The following is a 22,579-nucleotide window of genomic DNA, read 5'->3' as shown; positions in this document are numbered from 1 at the left end:
AGACTAGTTGAAAATGTAACAGAAAATTAGTCCCTGACAAAATACGTTGTTAAACAACTCTCAAGATGCACCAAATAAACTTACGAATATTGTTTAGACTCGAAGTTTAACATACCCTTTGAAGACTTTGCCATGCTCCCTCCTCTTTCATGTGTCTAGAGCATAACTTCTGTACTTACTTTACTTTTTAAAAACCTGCCTGTTCCATCACCTCCACATTTCATATGGATTTCTACAATATCTTCCTGCTTCAAAATGATTCTATGCCTTCATTAAAATTTTTATTTTAACTTCTAGTAGAAAGTGCTTCCATGAAGACAGAATGGAAGGAGAGGGTTGGCTTGAGAGATATTTCAGAGCAAAACCCAAGAGGATTTGTTGATTGACTCTGTAAAGAAGAAGGGAAAGTGCAGGGTTGGGTTAACGCTCACATTGTTGTATTTGTGTGGACCGTGGTTCTCTGGGACAGGTAAGGAATGCAGGAGCAATAGAGCAGGGTGGTGAAGCAAAAGGAGAGAATGTGGCATTTGGGAGAGCATGCATTTGAAAAGTTTATGGGTACAGATGAGATTTAAAAGTGAAGTGTGGGCTGCAGACGTGCATCAGGAGTGACAGCACGTGTGTGAGAGTTAACACCAGCTACCCAGTTAGAACATACAGTGGTGGGAATGAAGTCCAAGAAGCACATTCTAGGAGGAAGAAAGGCAAGCTAAGAGTTATAGGAGACAGAAAAACAACTAGGCAGGTGAGGGGACAAATAGGAGAAAGTTCTATCAAAGGGACAAAACAAAGAGAGAAATTCAAGCAAGGGGAATGAACAAAAGCATCAAGAGGTGCTGAGAAGTCCAATAATATTAGTTCTGAGAAATGTTTATTCTATTTGGTCACCAACAACCTTGAGAACAGGCTTAAGCATATGATGGTAGCAAAAACCAGGCAACGGTGGAATGAATGGAAAAGTAAGACAATGGGGCTTCAAGTCCAGTCTTGGCAACCCTTCCAAATGACTGGCTGTGGAGGGAAGGACAGAGAAAGAACAGTGTTGGGGAATACATTGTTGAAAGGTGTGTGTGTGTGTGTGTGTGTCTGTGTGCGCATGCGCACGCACCTGTGTGGTACAATTAATTACCATGCTTGACTGCAGACTGAAAGCATGGATGTTCCAGTTCACTCTGAGGTGCCTCAGAAGAAAGGCCTGAAGATACACTTCTGAAAGGTCACTGCCATTGAAAACCCTTGGGAGAACAGTTCTACTCTGATACAGATAATGAACACATGAGCATACATATACTTGACAAAAACTGGTTTTACTGGTGGTGAAGCCATGCCACTGTATTGCCCTTCTGGAACCTTGTCTTCTTGCCAAACTCTGGGAGCTTGTCCTCAGATATTTTCTACTTTCAGAGTTGGCTTATTCTGTATGATTTAATCTGCTTCCCTTTTCTGGTCATGTCTCTTTCATGAGTTGAATGATCCTCGTGGCATCTCGTGGCATCTGACCCTGTCTCATTCCTAATTTGACCATTACTGACAACATCTCTTCCTGAGAGCCCTGGTGGCACAGTGGGTCACATGTAGGACTGATAATTACAAGGTCAGCAGTTTGAGACAATGAGCCACTGTTGAGAAGAAAGGTGAAACTTTCTACTCCTGGAAAGAGTTAGTCTCAGAAACCCACAGGGGCAGTCCTCTGTCTTATGGTATCACTCTGAGCTGAAGTCAACCATGGCCGTGAGCTTGGAGCTTAAGCCATCTTGTCAAGAACCCTGGTGGTCCAGTGTGTTAAGCAGTAGGCTGCTAAGTGAAAAGGTGGTTCTTTGAACCCACCAGCTGCTCTGAAGGAGAAAGATGAAGCAGTCTGCTTCCAAAAAGATGTGTAGCCTCATAAACCCAATGGAACAGTTTTGCTCTGTTCGAGAGGGAGCGCCTTGATGTCCGTGACTTGGGCTACCTCCTCAGTGGACAGCTCATAGCAACCATGCTTTGCTACATGGAGGCTTATTCGGCTCACCTAATTTTCCTAGTTCCCTATAGCATCACTTTTGTTCATTACACCAACTATGTAGAACGTCCACGTAGGAGAATTCATATTGTAATCCTCGCCTGGCTATTTTTTCCTGGAGAGTCCTCCCCATGCTTCCCCTACCTAATCCCTAGATTTCCTTTGGTGCCAGTGAACTGTCATGAACATCCTCTAGGAGGTCTTCCCCGGACGATGTCTCTGATGGGGGTCCTACTCTGTTTTTTATATCATCCATACATCCCTGCTAAATCACCTGTTACACAGCAAGCTCACTGCTTGTTTCCTTGGTTAACCTACCAATTCATTAGATGGGAAGTCAGGGCCCACGAACATTGTTCATCCCTAGATAGTGCTTGGACCATACCAAGATCAGGTGCTGTTGAGTTGACACCATATGTGTCAAACAGAACTGTCTTTGATAGCATTAAAAAAATTTTTATTTAAGTATGTCATCCTTCTTCTAAGACTTCAGGATGTTCCAAACCTCCAAGTTTTGGGTTAGCTGCTGAGTGTGTGAACCATTTGAACTACCCAGGGACTCCTACTCAGGGAGCATTGATTGGACTATAACTCAACCAGCTGCCACCAAGTTGGTTTCAACTCTTGAAGAAGCCGTGTGTCACACAGCAGATCTGTGCTCCGTGGGATTGTCAAGGCCATGACCATTAGGAAGCAGGTCTTCATTGTTTATACCACCCAGGGACCCTCTGGCAATATAAAAAGAAACAAACAAAAGACAAAACAAACTCAAGACTGCCAAGTCAATTCTGACTCATGATGACAACTGCTTATGTTGTAGAATAGAACAATTTGCTTGGCTGTGACAATTTAGAAGGTTTTTAGACTTTTTTTTTTGTGCTGCTGCGGAATGGGTTCAATCCATGAGTAAAATGTCTTGGTACCCTCGAGAAACTGTCTTGGACCCCAAGCCTTTTCTGATTGGGATCCAAGAGTTGTTGAGTCAGTTCTGATTCACAGTGACTCTATATAGGGCCGCAGTTCTCAACCTGTGGGTTGCGAACCCTTTGGGGGTTGAATGGCCTTTTCACGGGGGTCACCCAATTCATAACAGTAACAAAGTTACAGTTATGAAGTAGCAAAAAGTAATTTTATGGTTGGGGGGGTCACCACAACATTAGGAACTGTATTAAAGTGTTGCGGCATTAGGAAGGTCGAGAACCACTGGTATAGGGCATCTGAGACTGTAAATCTTTATAGGAGCAGACAGCCTCATCTTTCTCCCTTGGAGCAACTGGGGGATTTGAACCATCAACCTTGTGGCCAGTAATTATTGTCTAACTCACTGTGTCACCAGGTCTCAGAGGAGTGCTTAAGAACAAATTTTGAACCAGCAAATGAATGAATGCTGCAGCTATACCTTTTAGTTTGTTCTATGGAATTTCTCCCCACCCCCTATTCCTATTATTTTTTGTGTGTAATTCCATTCAGAGAGAATGCTATTTATTTTTTTAACTTGTTTAATTTTGTTTTTAGGGAAAAGCGCCAAAGAGTGAAAAACAACACCCTTTGTATTTGTTTTGTGTCATAGATGATAAGCAACAGAAGAGAAGAATAAACCACTTCAGAAATATGGTAAAAATTCACTAGTTCAGATGACAAAAATCCTGTATTTTAATACTATACATAAGAACTCTCAATTTGAGGGAGAGAGGGACCAGACTTCAATCTGGTGCACCAAGACATGAATGCAACAGACCAGCGTGAAGCAGAAAACCGATAGAGAGGTCTGCAGAGCCGGCTTCAATCCCAGCTACGTGAACAGCTCCCCCCACCCCCAGAAGAATGCACTACAGAAAACAGCACTGAAGCTACAGCTCAAGGAGAGGGTCGCGTCTGATCAGAGCACATAGGAGCAAACGAACAGGGAAGGAGAGAGAGTGGAACACATCTTGGCTGACCAAACCCCAAGAGGATGATATTCCTGCTCTGAGCAGCCAATGCACAGAGAGGACCATAGGGCCAGCCCCATCACAAGACACAACATCATTCACTGACCCATAGCACTATGGGGGACAATACCAGAGGCAGTACAGGAACAGTGCTTGATCTGACCCCACCACACTGGGGCAAAACACTAAGGGCGTGCAACAGAACAGCAAGGGGAGCAAAGCAATGAAGTCCCAGAGGAATATCAAAAAGAGACTTTGGGACCAGGCATGGTACCCCATCAGACTCAACTGGAAAACACTCATAAAAGTCTACAAACAGACCTGGAACTATTTATAGGCTTTTCATTTTTGTTGTTGTTTTGTTTTGCTTTTGTGCTTATTATTGTTTTTGCATGTCTGTCTAGATAAGATAGGTGGGATAAACAATGCAGAGGAGAAAACAATGAAACAGATGGTTGGGGGGGGCACAGGAGATGGGGGAAACACATGGGGTGCCAACAAACCCAGGGACAAGGGAACAACAAGAGATCTAAAATCAATGGTAAGGAGCGTGTAGGATGCTTGGTAAGGGTTGATCAAATGCAATGTATCCAAGAGGAATTATTGAAACCTGAATGAAGGTCTAACATGATAGTGAGACAAGAGGAGAGTAAAAGGAAATAAAGGAAAGAGCTAGGAGGCAAAGGACATTTATAGAGGTCTAAATACAGGCATGTGCTTATGTAAATATATTTATATATAACTATGGGGAAATAGATCCATGTACATATGTTAAGTATTAAGGTAGCAGATGGACATTGGGCCTCTACTCAAGTGCTCCCTCATTGCAAAAACACTTTGTTCTAATAACCTGGAATTCTGTGATGCTCACTTTCCCTGGCATGATTGCTGAAGACAAAGTGGGTGCATAAGCAAATGTGGTAAACAAAACTGATGATGCCTGGCTATCAACAGATACAGCATCTGAGGTTTTACAGACTTGAAGATAAATAATTGGCCATCTAGCCGAGAAGCAACAAAGCCCACATGGAAGAAACCCACCAGCCTGTGTGATCATGAGGTGTTGGCAGGATCAGGTATCAGGTATCAAAGGCCCAGAACAAAAAATCATATAAATGTAAATGAGGAGGAGAGCGGAGTGGAGACCCAAAGCCCATTGGACATCCCCTAACAGAAGGGTCACAACAAAGAGATGAGACATTAGGGTACAGTATAGCATCGACAAAACATACAACTTTCCTCTAGTTCTTCAATGCTTCACTCTCCCCCCACTATCATGACCCCAATTCTACCTTACAAATCCGGCTAGACCTGAGCATGTGCACTGGTACAGAGTCGAAACACAGGGAATTCGGGACAGATAAACCCCTCAGGACCAATAATGAGATTAGAGATACCAGGAGGATAAGGGGAAGATAGGAAAGATAGGGAACTGATCACAATGATCAATGTATAACCACCTCCCAGTGGGACAAACAACAGAAAAGTGGGTGAAGGGAGACAGTAGTTGGTGTAAGACATGAAAAAAATAAGAACTTATAAATTATCAAGGGTTCATGAGGGAGGGAGGGTGGAGAAAGGGGAAAATGAACTGATATCAAAAGCTCAAGTAGAAAGGAAATGTTTTAAAAATGATCATGGTAACAAACGTGCAAATGGGCTTGACACAATGAATGTATGCATGGATTGTGATAAGAGCTGTAAGAGGCCCCAGTAAAATGATTAAGAAAAAGTAAGAAAGAAAGAAAGAACTCTCAATTATTTTAGTGTAAATTATCTTTTTAAATGAGTTGGATGACTGTATGAATTATTTAAAACAAATTCTGCTCCAGGTACCATTTCAGGAATATTGATGAATATTTAGGTGTATGTTAATCACTAATCATTTTTATCCATTCACTAGAACAAATATCTCTCTCAAAACCCTCTGTTGATGAATTATTTTAAAAATGTGATCCATGTTTTTCTTCAAGATATGTAAAGCCCTCTACTGACCATGAGCAGCTTTGTCTGAGACCATAGAGCACCTATGAGTTGGATGTTTAAATTATGCCTGTGAGCCCTACACACAGGGATGGTCTATGCCTGAACCTCTGTTGTGCTCTTGCTGCCTGGAAAACCCAGCCCATCTTTCATCAACTGTAGGTCATAGTGTTTCTCTCTGTGTTTGGCTTTCTCTGCAGCCTCTGGCTCGACTGTGTTTCAATGCCCTTCTGCCCGATGATTCTATTAATTGGTCTGGGCAGGAGTTGTGTCCTGCTCACTGTGATTGCACCAAACACAATAGTAGGCACAGATCCATCCCTTTGGAAAGAGTCTATACAATAAGAGTTAACACAACCACTGAAACACTCTCTTATGGTTGAAATTGGTCTTCAACCTAACATCTCAGGATTAGTGAGATTGTACTGTATTTGTATTGCTGCTGTTAGCTACAGTAGAGTTGCCCCTGGTGAATGGTGATCTGGTGCATTAGAAAAAGAAATGCTGCCTGCTCCTGCATGGTCCCCAGAGCCAAAGTGAACTGGACAATGTTCTGTTGTGATCCATGGGGTTTTCATTGACAGATTTTTAAAGGCAGATCACCTGGCCTTTCTCCCACTGTAATATTAAATTGTATTATCTACCCCATGGGATTTCTATAAGAGTTCAATGGAGCAATACCTGTAAAAATAATTTTTGAAGCCCTAGAAAAATGGTGGTAGTGATTTACATTTCTAGTATTGAACTAAGATTATACCCTCTTTCCCAAAAGTAAGACATCCCCCGAAAATAAGACCTACTTACAGTTTTGCCTCTTGCTGAAATATAAGGCATCCCCCTGAAAATAAGACCGCCTGAAAATAACCCCCCCACCCCAAGCTACCGTAACTCTGGACTCTGGACTGTAGCGGCAGGCACCGCCACGCAGTTCACTGTTGGCCGCTGAGCAGCCAAAGCAGACAGGAAGTGAGAGGTCTCTTTTAATAAAGCAATAAAACAATAAACAATAAATGTGTACCGTATTCTTCTTCATGGAAAAATAAGACATCCCCTGAAAATAAGACCTAGTGCATCTTTGGGAGCAAAAATTAATATAAGACACTGTCTTATTTTCAGGGAAACAGGGTAGTAGTATCTAGTATTTCCTAATAGGCTTGTTTTGAATTAAGGCCTTTTCATATTTTGATGTGCAAGAACATATTTTTTCTCTTGTTATAATAGCTGTGACTGAAAACTAAATAATTTCACAAGTACAGGAATGAAATTCTGCTCTACAAAATCTAGCAAAAACACAGTGAAAAAATGTGGATTTGATATATCTTTCACTCCTCAGGGTTTAAACTTCTGCCCTTACTACAAAATCATGCAACTCCCAGTGCATCCTGTAGTACAGTTTGTAGTAATGGTGAATATCATCCTCCAGGTATAGTAAATTACCTTCTTGAAATTTATAAGTATCAGTAATATCTTGTATGCCATCTCCTCCAACTTGTTTGGTCACAATTAATTTCCCTGTGTGGGTGGAATCCACCGCTTCCACCACATGTGTGCCATCTTTTTTGGCTGTGATGTAGACAAGATCGCTGTTGACCTGAAAAGAGCAGAAGAAAAAGGTGTTACTCTTGCTAAATGTCCTTGTCACCCAAACTCACAGCTTTCAACATTGTTAAAAATGCCTTCAAATGCAATAGATTCTTAGGGCAAAATTAGTTTTTAAAATATTCTCAAAGAGAATCTAATTTAGATTACTCATCAGATTTGGACAATTAAAGTCAGGTCGGGCTGCCACCAATGGTTACCAAGACATCAACCATTTATTTCCCCCTTTTTTTCTTGCTGGCAAAGCCTATCTCCTGGGATTTGGAAGTGTCATGCCTATTATTTGCTTTCCTAGATGTATGTTAAGCTAGCAGTGGCCATGGGACCTACTTCTAGGAAAAAGAAGACATCTGCTAGGTGAGTTCTGGGCAGATTTTTATCCTTCGTGAAAGGAGAGAGGCACTTGGGCCTGAGAGAATCTGCCCCCCCCTTTCCTGCTTTCAGATGTGCTGTGAGGTGAAGTGATGTTTATAGCTGCTGTAACCATCCCAGGAGAGTGCCGAGAAACATTACCAACACATGGAAGATAGCAAAGCAGAAAGGTGAGAAGTGTTGGAGTGTTTTATGATGGTGATAAATGACTAAGCCAATGTTAGGATCATGAGAAAAATTAACTCCCACTGTTTAAGTCATTTTAATTCTGTTACTTGCAGCCAAATGTATTTTAATTGGAATTATTATGATACTATCCAGGAACAAGTCAATTATGTTCTTGGTAGTTTAGAAATGCAACCGTGCTCTTTTCTCATGGCACTGGGAAATAGCATCTTGGAGACAGGTGGGCTGACCTCTGAGTCAAGGTCTTGTTGTCAAAGCCTTGTTTTATCATTTTACTTTCTACAGACAACGTCTAATACGTACCTGAAAGCTGATACCCAAGAGTCCTTTAATAACTTCTTCACAGTCACCTTCTTGGGGGCTCTCTTTTTGGAATGGAAGTAGATAGGAACCATGAACTTCACTACTCCCGCTGAACACAGTCATCGATGCATTTTCTAAATGTTTCTAATATCCTCTCTAAGCCTCAGTTTCCTCCTCTTTTAAGTAGAGTAATGATAGTTCCTTACTCATAGGATGATAGGCAAATTTAATTGAAATGTATGCTGGAAAATTATTTTATATTTATAGCATATAGTCAATAATAAACAAATGCTTAAAATAACAACTCATCATTATATTAATAATAGTAATTATTAATAATAAATACAAGTATTGCCAGACAGTTTTTAAGACTGAATGGTGAACTGATATATACAATTATTATCCTTACAGGGTTTTCCCCCTGAGGTCAAAGAGAGATGTTTGATGAAGTAGGTCTTGAGTGGGACACTAAATGTACTACTTAAAAAAAAAAAGCTTTCAGATATTTCTAATGGACATGCAGGCCTGAAATATACTACAAACATAGAGAGTAAGTCTATTGCGCAATACTATGGAGCCCATGGGCCAGGGGGCCAGGGTTGATTAAGAAGTCACAGCCAAGTTGTAACTTAGCAGATGAGTAGGAGTTAATGAACTAAAGCACGCATAGGGCGTTGTTACACGCAGAGAGATGGACAGGTACAATGGATGCAAGGTAGGTGGAGAGGCACTGGATTAGAGGCAAGAACTTAAGTTCTGATTTTTGATGTGCAATTTTAGAAATCAAGTTAACTCTCTCTGAACTGCAAACTTAGCTCCAGTAAAATGAACATAATTACATAGTTGTTCTGCCTATTTCATTGGAACATTCTTAGAACTAAGTGAAATAGGATCTTTGTGAAAATGACTTGCAAAATTCAATGTTCAGTAAAATGTAATGGCCATTATTAGGTAGGGTGGAAACCAGATGATATATACCCGAATTTTAAGGTTGAGGTTAAAGTATGCACCTTTTTATTGCTTTTCCAAAGAATGTTCTGAATTTATTTAAGGTTGACCTCTGCTAAGGAGAAAGTACACACTCGCATTGAATAGTCAAAGTATTTCAGTGACTTTTGAGTTTAAACCTCCCAACAGCAACCTACTGAGGCATGCATTATGATCCCCATCTTACAGATGAATGGACAAGGATACCATAGGTCACTGAGGTCAAGTAAAAGTCCAAACTCTGGGCTGGTTCATAGTTCATTTCCTTTACCCTCACACCTCACTGACCCTCCCACATCAATCATGGACCATGAGCACCAGCTTAACTTGGGTGTTAAGATAGTCCTACACCTAAGAAGCTCAGGTTTTTGAGGAGTGGTCAGGTAGACTCCCCATAGCTGACTGTTGGTCGCTGTATGTGAAAGGCTAATACGGATGAAATCAGGATGATGGGAGACAGAGAAGACACCCAAGAACAACTATAATTTCAGGGACAAAAATATTTTTTTTAAAAAAATTTTTGGCATTGCTTCTGGAGTAGACCAGCAAGTATAGGCAGCTACCTCCTGCATTTGGGAATTTGGGCAATAATGAAACTATACTGAACCCTTGTTAGAGCTTATAATTTTCTAAGAAGACATGCTACATAAGAAAGTACCTAAGAGCCTTTGTTCCCCTTGAACATGGCTTAGGAAATGTGCATGGGCTAAAATTTCAGACTAGTCCAACAACACAGGAAAGGAGACTAACATTTATGGGATAGTTCTGGATTCTGTGTGTTGGGAATGGGAGTGGGAAAGATACTCTAAGTGACATCAACAAGCTTTCTTTTTAGCCAGCATTTCCATTAAGGGGTTCAATAAAATACCAATGATCTCCGCTCCCTGCCCTACACCTAGGACCAAATGAATCACCACAGTAGAACAGTAGAGTATGCAGAGTAAGAATATCGAATTTAGACAAGTCACTGAATCTTTTTTTGTTTTGTTTTGAAGTCACTGAATCTTTCAGAGCCTGAGTTTAATAAGTATTTTCCTTGCTGGGTTGGTATAGTCCTTGAGTGGTGTGAGCCGTTAAATTGCTTGCTTCCTAACCAAAAGGTTAGGGGCTCAACTGCATTCAGAAGTGCCTTAGAAAAAAGGTCTGATCTATTTTCAAAATCCAGTCAATGAAATCTCTATGGATCTTAGTTCTACTCTAATACACAGGGGCACCAAGAGTCAGTCTCACCCTTTTTTTTTTTCTGTACTAGTAGCAAGGTTAGCACTCATTGCTTCTTTTTGTTTGTTTGCTTATTTTTGAATGAGTGGATTGACTAGTTTAGATCAGACTAGGACCTACTAAAAATGGTCCTATATCTAATGAGTGGTACTAAGTCAGTGGTTCTCAACTTTCCTAATGCCGCGATCCTTTAATACAGTTCCTCATGTTGTGGTGACTCCCCCCCCCAAACCATAAAATTATTTTTGTTGCTACTTCATAACTGTAATGTTGCTACTGTTATGAATTGGGCAACCACTGTGAAAGGGTCGTTTGTGGGGTCATGACCCACAGATTGAGAACTGCTGTACTAAATGAACTACAAATTTGGGTTAGGGAAGAAGATTCTACAGAGAAGTAGACACATAGGTTGTATACAGACAACTGCTGGCCTAGGGATGGAGATGGCACAGCTTCTGGAGCAACAGTGTGGGTATTGTGCCCAGATTCACTGTAACTGCAAAAATTATGTCAGTGTCAGGGGATGGAAGGCAAGAGAGAGTGCATGTGTGTATATGTCCACATGCATATTGCACATGTGCATATGCATATTTTCACATGCATAGGTGTACGTATGTGCTCATTGTACTGTGCATGAACACACGTGCATACATAATAGTGTGCACACATGTAAACACATTTGCATGCATTACATGTTAGTGCATATTCTTGCATGTGTGTGCTCACACATGTGTATGTACTACATGGATGTGCTTGCATACATGTATGAGCATGAAAGTTTTGCGGGGAGGTGAAGAGAAATGAAAGTAGTGATCATAAGAAGCTAAGGTAAAGCATCAGGAACATCAGAAGGCAACTCCAGACACTTAGACCACTTCCCCCTCTTCAGAAGTCCTAGAAAGCCATAAGCTGGGGAAAGAAAAGGCAGATGGATCTTGAAAACTAGAGGAATCCATCACAACATGGGACCTTAGATGGATACCCAGGCTTTAAAGCCTGAAAGAAAATCTAGAACTAAGAAGAGTCAATTTCCAGAATGAAGGTTGGGGATAAAGGGGACAGAAGATAAGACTCTTTCCAAGCATAACTCTTACATTCTAGGATTTTATTTTCACTCAAGGGGACCAGAGCCCTGAGATAACCAAGACATCAATCATCAAACATACGTCTAGGTCTGATCTGGACATGAGCAAAGACTGAATGAGAAAGTGAACATGCTGAGAAGCAAGGAATGGCCACAGCTGCCGATGAACCTGGAGCAGTGAGCAATGGCTGCCTTACAGAGCAAGGGGAAGAGAGGGCACGTCATCTGAAACCTGAGTCATGCAGATCACCATTAAAGTTAAATACTATGATCCTCATGGGATCTACTTTAGGCTTCCTTGAGAAAAGACTCCTCATAAAATTTTCAACAGCTTGAACGGATCTTACAAATGGCTCAGCCCTAAAGCTCAGCCTGAGCTTCAGCAGCAAATCATACATCCTCAGATAGGTCTCCATGGTGGATGAAGAGAAGTAATTATAATCTGCAAATGCTGATGACATTCATAACACCCAGATCTACACTTAATAATAGCAAAAAGCATTTACATTAATAGCTATTAAGCAATTCGCTCCTAGACGGAAGTTCTCTCTTTCTCTTTCTTAGCAGTAATAAAGCATAATGAAAATATATAAACAAGGCTCTGTGAATTTTAGAGTGATTTTTTTCCATTAAGGGGTTCTCATAGCATCATAAACTTTAAGATGGCAGCTCAGGAGGTTTGTATAAATCTCCAAATCCCAAAGTGAAATCAAGGGATACAATTCCAACCATAATATGCCTATTCTCCCCAGGGTTCCAGAAACTATAATGGTACGTCCTCTAGAGGAAGCATTATTCTTTCTTTGGTGTGTTTCAAATTCCTGATGTTTTCCATCTTAGGATCTGTACTTATTTTACTTCCTAACATTGCCCAGGCCTGCCTCCCCCTTTCACTGCTATTGCCATTTGTTTTGCTCAGGCCTTTTGGTCTCTGCCTTCTAGCTGGTCTCCCTACCTCCAAGTGGAATTCCCATCTAATCCATGAACCAGAAGGCTGCTAGTGGTGTAGGATCTCGTTCACATCATGCTTGTAGACGATGTCTACCTCTTCCTCAGACTTCCCCCAGCAAGATCCCTGGTGCACAGTGGGTTCAATGTTGGGTTGTTGACTGCAAGGTTGATGCTTTAAACCAGCCATCTGCTGCCATAAAGGTTTATAGTCCTGGAAATCCTAAGGAGCAGTTCTACTCTGCCCTACAGGATTGCTATGAATTGGAATCAACATAACAGGAGTAGGTGGCTGTCCCTTCAGTCTTCATCTCTGACATTCCTGACTGTATATCTGTAATCCATCTGCCCACACAGCTTTCCACTTCCCACACCCACCATTCAACGTTCACCTGAACACAGAGTCCTTCTGTTCAAAATGCCTTCCCTCCTATGGCTTCTTTCTAACCCCATAGTCCAAAGAACTACGAGGCATCCTTTAAGACCCAAAGCCCATTTGTAGGCCACTGGACATCCCCTTACAGAAGGGTCTTGGGGAGGAGACGAGCCAGTCCGGGTGCGATGTAGCAACGATGAAACATACAACTTTCCTCTAGTTCCTAAATGTTTCCTCCCCACCCCCACCCCCCACTATCATGATCCCAATTCTGCCTTACAAGTCTGGCTAGACCAGAGGATGTACACTGGTACAGATAGGAACTGGAAACACAGGGAATCCAGGGCAAGTGATCCCTTCAGGACCAGTGGTGTGAGTGGCGATATTGGGAGGGTTGAGGGAGGGTGGGTTGGAAAGGGGGAACGGATTACAAGGATCTACATATAACCTCCTCCCTGGGGGACAGACAACAGAAAAGTGGGTGAAGGGAGATGTCGGACAGGGCAAGATATAACAAAATAATAATTTATAAATTATCAAGGATTCATGAGGGAGGGCGGAGCAGGGAGGGAGAGGAAAAATGAGGAGCTGGTGCCACGGGCTTAGGTGGAGAGCAAATGTTTTGAGAATGATAAGGGCAATGAATGTACAAACGTGCTTTACACAATTGATGTACGTATGGATTGTGATGCGAGTTGTATGAGCCCTTAATGCAACAATATAAAAAATAAATTAAAAAAAAGCTTCTGTACAGACACCAAGTCTTCAGCACAACCAGGAGATACTTCTGGGAAATGAGCCTTTTAAACCCTATGGAGCCCAATTCTACTCTGACACACAATGGGTCACCATGAGTGGGAAGCGATGTGATGAAAACCATGTATCCTCACGGCCTGAGTTTTATTATGATATCATATTACATTTATTATTTCTTAGCTATTTGATTGTGGGGATACTGTTTAATTTCTCTGTGCATCAATTTTCTTTTCTGTAAAATTTAAATAATTATAATTCATTCATATATCCATATGGTATCCATTTTAAATGGAGCCCTGTATGGCAGGCAGTTCAAAACCGCCAGCATCTCTGAGGGAGAAAGGCTTGGGTTTCTACTCCTGTAAGCAGTTACAGTCTCGGACCCCCAAAGGGGGTTGCAATGAGTCAGCATGGACTCAATGTCAGGGAGTGAATAGTCATTGATGTGATTACACAGTATGAGCTTAGTGCATGGCAGGTGTAATTTCAGTGTGTTTGGTTGTCCAACTATAGTTGGGTAAGTCCTGTGCCTCAACGTTTCCTATACACACACACCCCTGCCCCCCTACCGCATACTGCTCAAACCTCTCAGCCTGCTTCTTTACCTGATACCATTTCCATTTCATTGGATTGTCAGAACTCTCCTTGGAGTATTTTTAATTTTCCCCTCTTTGTCCAGCTGGTGGTTTCAAAACCCAAATCACCAGCTACTCCCCAGGTGAAAGAGGGAGATTTCTACTCCTGTGAAGGTTTACAGCCTCGGAAACCCACCACAGCTTTTCTACGTTGTCTTACAGGATCCCAGAGATTTGGAGTGGACTCTGGCAGTGATTCTGAGTTCTCTCCTTTGAGCCTCCATATTTAGTTCTTCCATAATTTCAGACTTATTCCTTCCCCTTTCCCCTTTGCTCTGGCAGGCCTGCGCTGCCCTTCTAGTGATGGCAGGAAGTACATGGCAGTTCCCCGTCCAAGATCACGGTGAGTGTGCTGGGGGTTGTAACCCACGGATGACTGGATTAGTCCCAGGGTGAACTGGTATAGACGGACATTCCAATTCCTGATGCTCTCCATTAACTGAGTCAAATGATTAATTTAATCACCTATTGCTTAGGGCATTTGATATGTTATGGAGAGAACTGTGTGAAGGTTAGGAAATCATTGCTTTTGTGTGAAAAAACAGCAAATGGGAAGTGCACTTAGCAATGAAGAGCCTGGTGATTGGAATGATGCCTAGTTAGTGAACTTTGTAAACAAGGAGCATACACCATGTACCTGGGAAATTTAGCAGCAGCGTCTTTCACGGGTTGGGATTGCAGAGGAGAACAGTATGTTCCTCCTGCTTTTCACTCACCTCGGCGAAAACAAAGGGCGCATCAAACTGGAAGCAAACATGGCCATGCTTGATGGCTTGCACAGAGGCAGGGCCGCACCGGTACATCCCTACGACACAACAGAGGGGGAAGGGCATGACTTGGCAGTATCCAGTTATGTTGGACCTGGTTCAGTTCATAGGACTTAGGGATGACTCTTCAGAGACTAACTTTGCACAACTTCATCAATGACTTAGCCCACATGCTCCCCAGGACTGGAGAGGGCAGAAGGCTGGAAAGGTTCTTTTAAGAGAGTTTGGTTGGAAATGCTTCCTCAAACTAAAATGTGAAACCATATTAAAAAAATATAAAGGGTAATATCGTCTGCACCTTTTCAGTCCCCAACAAACAGACACCCAGGTGTATTTTTGCCCGGCTGTTGTCTTACGTAGTGCTTATCTCATATGTTCAGTAAGTGTCTAAAACATGGGAAGTGTTGATGCATCCTCAGTAATATTATGGTTGTATGTTTATGCTTATTTTTGTCTTTTATCTTTGGTGATCGTGGTTCATTCTAGCCCCAGCTGAGGTCAAATTTCCCTGGAGAATGGCATTAACCACACATTGACCAATGCCCAACCTAGAAGCAGAAAGTCAGCAGCTACATGTTAACTTTCCTAACCTTCTTCAGACTTTATCTTTACTTGATAAGACATTAGCTATTATTTGTCATTTCTATGACCAGATAAGTTATAATCCAGAATGCCAGCAGTATTGAAATTTCTCTCCTAAAACCCAGTATTATAATAAGGTTCCATTAAGAGTATGTATTGCATGTTTATGCCTTTTAGTGATATCTGAGTATGCCTAGGGTTAACATGCTTGGCTGCTAACTGAAAGATTGGAGGTTTGCGTCCACCCAGAAGCACCTTAGAGGAAAGGTGTGGCTCTCTACCTTAGAACATCAGCCATTGCAAACTCGATGGAGCACAGCTCTGTGCGGATGCCCATGGGGACTCCAAGAGTCAGAATCAAGTCAGTAGTAATTGGTTTATGCTTTTGTATGTCTCTGCAGCCACATCGATAAATTACATCAATACTTGACGCCATCAATATAATGATGTCCCCAGCACACAGATGTTTTCATCATATCAATCAGAAATGGAAGCCTATGATCTGATTTTATACAAACCTGGGAGAGCTGCTACTGCTTCCTTCAGTTGGCAAGTTGGCAGACACCCACACGCTCAAATTTTGAAATAAAGCGGATTCCGGGGAAGCTGAGTTTAAGAAACAATCTGCAACTATTTTTTGAGTTCCTGATTTTTCCTATTCCCTTATAAATTATCGCTGTATATCTGGAAGGGCTAAAGTACTTTATAGGATAGTTAAAATAGTTGCATAGGCATTTTTTTCTCTTGTCTTCACAACTACTTATCAAAGCAAGGGTAGATGAATTAAATATGTTAAGTCTTACATTCCAAAAGTTATAAAATAATCAGAATGAAGCTGACCATTGGAAAGAAATTAAAGTTGACTGGCAGGTATCGCATACTGTTTGTGTACCCTGAAAGCACACTTCTGATGTTGACGTGCCACAGGAGTGTTTTCCACGTGTCAAATACCACCATAAAGGCAACATCGTAATCAGCAGGGAAGCAATTTTCCCAAGGGAGGCGGTAGGCTTACCATCGCTATTCTCCTGGGGGGTGCTGTCCACAACTTGCCAACCACCAAATCCAACAGGAAGGTCCGGCCGTGTCATCCAGGCCTCGTTCCAGCAGTGGTAGTTCCTTAGGAAAACACAACCCGCCACGAGGTTAAGCTGCCCATCACAGTCAGTATTTCAAGACCTCAGCCTGTCAACCAAAATTCTGTGGCCATCTTATCGAGGAATTATTGGAATGTATTCAGCTAGTTTGGAGTTTCTGGAGACATACTGAGAAACCAGACTCGAGTTTGCTGGGAAACCCCTCTCCAGTGGTACACCTTAGGGACAGTCCTAGGTTGGACATTACTTTTCTCCTATGGCTATCCATTTCTTTTTCTTATATTTTTTTATTAATCATTTTATTGTGTGGTTCTTACAATCTTAAAACAATTCAATTGTATTAAGCACCGTTGTATATATATGGATATCAACATTTCCCAAACATTTTCTTTCTACTTGAGCCCTTGTTATCAGCTCCTCCCTTTTCCCTTCCTTCCGTCACCCTCATACCCTCGTGAATCCTTGATCAATTATACATTATTATTGTTATTTTGTATCGTACACTGTCTGTTGTCGCCCTTCACCCGCATTTCTGGTATTCGTCCCTTGTGGGGGAGGGATATATATCCAACCTTGTGTTGGGTTCCCCCTCTCTCCCCTTTGCCCTTGCCCCAACCATCTCCCTACCCTCATGATATCGCTACTCTCACTACTGTTCCTGAGGGATTTCTCTGTCCTGAATTCCATGTGTCGAGAGCTCTTATCCGTACCGATGGGTGTACTCTGGTCTAGCCAGATTTGTAAGGTAGAACTGGGTCATAGTAGTGGGGGGAGAAAGCATTCATGAGCTAGAGGAATACTGTGTGTTTCGTCAGTGCTATCCTGCATCCTGGCTGAATCATCCCTTCCTTGTAACCATTCTGTGGGGTCTCCACTCCACTCCAACCCCCCTCTTTCACACTGATATAATTGTTTGTTTGAGATCTTTTGATACCTGATGCCTGATCCCGTCAACAACTCATAATTTCATTATAAATTAATTTATTTCCATATATGCAAGCCTATAGCTATACTTCCATAAATAGCTTTTGCTTCCTACTTCTTTCCTCTATTTCCATTCACCTTCCTTCTGCCCCACTAACATGCTCACCTCTCAGTAATGTCCTCTCAGATTCATTGCACTTGATCAAACCCCACCAGGCATTATACACCCTATTTGCCATCAATTTTAGACTTCTTGTTATTCCCTTTTCCCTGAGTTTGTTGTATTCCTGCTCAACCTCCCCACTCCTTCCTTGTTGGCCTTAGGTCCCGTTGTTTTCTCCACAGGATTGTTTGTTCTGCCTATCTTATATAGATAGACATAGAGCAAATGGGGGAAAAAAAAGAACAAAACAAAACAAAACCAAAAAATGATAGATAGTGCCAAGTCTGTCTGCTGACTCTTATGAGAGCTTTTTAATCGGGTCTGATGAGGTCCCACACCCCTGTCCCCCAGTCAGAAGTCTATTTTCAGGATCCCATGGGGATTTGGTTACTTTTCTATGCTGGCTGTCCTGTCGCACTCCCTTTGTGTTTCTCCCTGCTGTGTGTGGGGCAGACGAGGCACACCTTCTGCACAGTGTCTCCATAGTGCTATGGGTCAGTGAGGGAATGTCAGGTCTCATGGTGGGGCCGGCCCTATGGTCTCCTCTGTACATTGGCTGCTCTGAACAGGGATGTTGTCCCTGGGTGTGGTGGGCCATGATGAGGCCCACTTTCTTTCTATCTATCTTTCCCTATTAGTTTGCACCTTTGTGGTCTGGACAGACCCGTCACTCTTCCTGGGCTATATCTTCAGTGCTGCCCTCTGTATTGCTTTTTTCTGAGGAGGTGGTCAACATAGCTCATGCTGGTATGTTGTCTGCAAGGCTTAGTGCTCTGGGGTGGGATCTGGTCCCTCTCTCCCTTTCCTGTGGAGACATGAACAGTACCCTCCCCATGGGTGTATAAGTGCCCTGTTTCCCCATCAATATGGCTATTTATTTCAAGATCACCTGGAGACATTTTTATATGTGCATTGTGAATTAAACAGTTTTGAGTTTTAAGTGGTTCTTGTTGTGGTGGTTTTTGGTGAACATATACAAAGCAAATTATTTTCACATTCAACATTTTATACGAATTTTGTTTCATGACATTGGTTGCAATCTTCACAATAGAACAATACTCTTCCCATTTCCTCCCTTTGTTCTCCATTTCTATTCATCTTTTTTCTTGTTCTTTCCCACCTTCTGAGTCTCCTTTTTGAGAATATGCTGCCCTTTTCATTTTTTATGGTTTAATGTTCTGAGTAGTATGTTTCTCTGTGGTGTTATTGTTTACTACATAGGCCTATACAGGAACCTGGGTGACACTGTGGGCTAAGCCTGAGCCTGGTGATCACAAGATTGGTGGAGCAGTCTCACTAGGTGCTGCATGGGAGAATGATGAGTCTGTCTGTTCCCACATGATTTATAATCTAGAAAACTGTATATTGGGATCACTATGGGTTGGAATCAACTTGATAGAAGTGGGTATTATTTGGCTAACAGTGAATCCCCCGAAGAAGCTGGTTTTCAGTGTTAGGTTTGATGTCTAAGGGCCACAGTCTTAGGAGTTTTCCAATAAGTAAGGTATTTTATGATTTTGAATTGTTCTATATTTTCCACTTATTCTGTCCAGTACCTCTTATTGTGAGTCTGATCAGAGTGGTCATTAATGATAGCTGGGTATCATTTAGTTACTTTGACCTCAGGGTAGTGGAAGCTTTTATTTATGTTGTCCATTGTTCCTTTGGAACAATTATTTCCTTGAGTTTGTAATTTTCTTCACTCTTCTTTGCACCAGACAGGGAGAGAGACCCATCACAGGTGGCTAATCACTCATAAAGGTTTAAGACACTGGTTACTATTTGTCAAAGTACAATTTTGAATGTTGTTTTTGCAGTCTACATTATGTCAATTGACCTTGCTGTCCTTTGAGAATCTGGCTCAATGCCCCCCAAACTTCATTCAGTCAAGGAGTTGGATAATGGCTAAGATGTTTCCTAAACTTTGCCCCCTGCATATTCTTTATATTCATGGATATATATGAAGGAGCTTCAAAGAGTTTATAGAAATGTTTCAATAATTTTACATTCTATTTTTCCATGAGTTTTCTGAAGCCTCCTTGTACTTCGGAGGCATAAAAGTACATATGTAGAAATGTCCTCTGCCATACATACATATACTTTTTATATACTCCTTTTCACATTATTACACCAGTTTTACCTACATATCTACTCATAGATTATTGGTGTCATTGCAGACAGGTGCATGTAGTAGTATTGACCTCTGTTGTCTTTGAACTTCAAGCAACTCCAAATGTTTCTCTTTGTTTTAGAGAGATTGCTAGGTATATGGTATTTCTACTCCCAACTTTTTAAGGAAATATAGAATTTACTTCTGTAGTACTACCATTTTAGAAACACACCAGCATTAGTTGAAGGAACTAATCTTTCTACACATTTGTAAGTAGTAGTTTTCTTTTACTTAAAAACTTTGCTATTAATGGTGGGGTGAAAGGATATTTTATTGTTGCTTGATTTTCATATCTCCAATAGCTCCTCTGCCACTTGTCAGTTACTTTGATTCTGGAAGCTATATCACTAGTATTTCAAATGGAAATCGGGTCAATCATGGTGAACAGGTTTCAGCAGAGCAGGAATAGGCTGTACATTTCAGAGGAATTATCACCCCCCACCTCCACCAAACCTTAAGAACAGAGTAAAAACATTGTTAGATACTGAAAATCTCATGAAAAGAAGCAAAACAATGCCAAAGATTGTGCCAGAAGATGAGCCCCTTGGGTCCACAGGAACTCTAAGGATGACTGAAGAAGAGCTGCCTACTCAAAGTAGAATTGCCCATAAGAGCATAGAATAAAATTTGCCGGAGTAAAGCTTTCAAGTCCGTTGGCTGATGGAGCATGACTCAATGAGAAGCAGCTCCAAATATCAATTAATAATTGAAATCTGAAGTGTTTAAAATATTAATCTAGGAAAATTAGAAGATCTAATAAATGCATGGATTGTGATGAGAGCTGTAAGAGTCCCCCCCAAATGATTTTAAAAAGAAAGAAAGAAAAATGAAGCAAGACCCTTACCTCACTCCATACACAAGAAAAAAAATTCAAGGTGGGTCATAGACCTCGAGGTAAAATCCCAAACTATTAGGATCATCAATGAGAAAACGGGCAATTTTTGCTACAGGGGATGTATGGGCTATCAGAAATAGGGAATGATACACACAGAGGAAGCTGAAACTGACAAGTGGGACATGCTAAAGATAACACACCTGTGTCCATTGAAAGACTTCATCAAGACAGTAATAAGAGAATTCAGAGACTGGGAAAAGATACTTAGCAATGACATATCAGACAAAGGGCTTATTGCTAAAATCTACGAAACTCTGCAAACTTATAATAAGAAACAAATGAATTTCCCACTGAGGAGGTGGGAAAAAGACCTGAGCAGAAGATTTACAAGTGGGGAAACACAAATGACCAATAAACATATGAGAAAATGTTCCTGATCATTATCCATCTGGGAAATGCAAATTAAACCAACTATCAGATACTAACACCCTCAAAGATAAAGTGGATGTTGTAAGAATGATGAAGTCAACATATGTACTAAAGTGCTGGACACAGATGACATATGTACAGATTGTGATGAGTTGTATGAGCCCCTAATAAAATGATTAATTAAAAAAAAAATAGCCCAATTCAAAAAAATCAGAAAGCAACAAATGTTGGAGGGAGTGTGGTGAGATGGGAACTCCCATCCACTGCTGGTGGTCTTTTAGATACATACAGCTGCTGTGGAAAGTGATTTGATGATACCTAAAGCAAATGAAAATTGGGTTACCTTACTATCCAGCAATCCCCCTACTGGGTATATCCCCAGAAAGGGTAAGAAGTAGACCATGACCAGACATCTGTGTTCCAATATTCATAGCGGCACAGTTCACAATCGCAAAGAATTGGAAACAGCCCAAATTTCCACCAATAGATGAATGGATTAAAAAAACTCTGGTATATACACACTATGATCTATTATGCATCTAAAAAGCAGCATTGAAAACAGGAAACATATCTTATCATGGAAATAGTTGGAGGAAATTATGCTGAGTGAAGTTAGCCAAGCACAAAAGGACAAGTTAGTCTATGGACATAAGTTCAAACAGCACAATGAGTAATAGAGGAAAATGAACATACCACGTAGTCTCTGGGCTAAGGACCAGGTACTCTGGCAGTGGTCATCTCAAACCCAAAGATTTACATGGCATCAAAAATAAAAAGAAGGGGGGAAAAAAGTACAGATAGCACTTGGGCTGAAAAACATCTTTTCCTCCTCCCTCATGCCTTTAAAGCCCACAGAGGGAGGAGGGAAGGAAAACGTTGTCATTTGGGAAGCAGGGCATTAATCCACCCAAGGGGAGGTCTTGTTTATGTCTCCACAGGAAGGGGAGCAATCCTTGAGGGTGACATACCTGCAGAGAGGAGCAGCCCACTAACAGAGAGGACCGTGAGTCTGGCCCCGCTGCAGTTATGATTTCCCCCTCCCTAGATGACAGTTCCACAGAGAACAGTACTGAAGATACAGTCCAGGGAGAGTGGTTGGTCTGCTCTGTTCACATGGGAACAAACTAAAAGGAAGAGAGAGAGAGAGAGAGAGAGAGAGACATTCTGGTACACATGCAGGGGGCGATGTTCTTGTTCAGAGCAGCTAGTTCACAGAGAGGACAGCAGGG

General features: G+C 41.5%; 1 protein-coding gene across 1 annotated transcript in view; it reads right to left on the bottom strand.

Annotated features, from left to right (window-relative positions):
- Positions 1–22,579, bottom strand: part of F13A1 (coagulation factor XIII A chain) — a 323,958-nt gene that overhangs the window by 56,088 nt on the left and 245,291 nt on the right. Inside the window, exons 9-11 of the mRNA XM_004711755.2 lie at positions 16,748–16,851; positions 15,100–15,188; positions 7,354–7,507 (exon numbers count right to left, since the gene is read on the bottom strand). Of these exons, the coding sequence (XP_004711812.1) occupies positions 7,354–7,507; positions 15,100–15,188; positions 16,748–16,851 (347 nt within the window). The remainder of the gene's footprint in view (positions 1–7,353; positions 7,508–15,099; positions 15,189–16,747; positions 16,852–22,579) is intronic.

The sequence above is a fragment of the Echinops telfairi genome, unplaced genomic scaffold, assembly GCF_000313985.2.
Source record: "Echinops telfairi isolate 266 unplaced genomic scaffold, ASM31398v2 ScPeMD7_655;HRSCAF=1070, whole genome shotgun sequence".
NCBI classification, from domain to species: Eukaryota; Metazoa; Chordata; class Mammalia; order Afrosoricida; family Tenrecidae; genus Echinops; species Echinops telfairi.
This window is presented reverse-complemented; position numbering and strand designations above follow the sequence as displayed.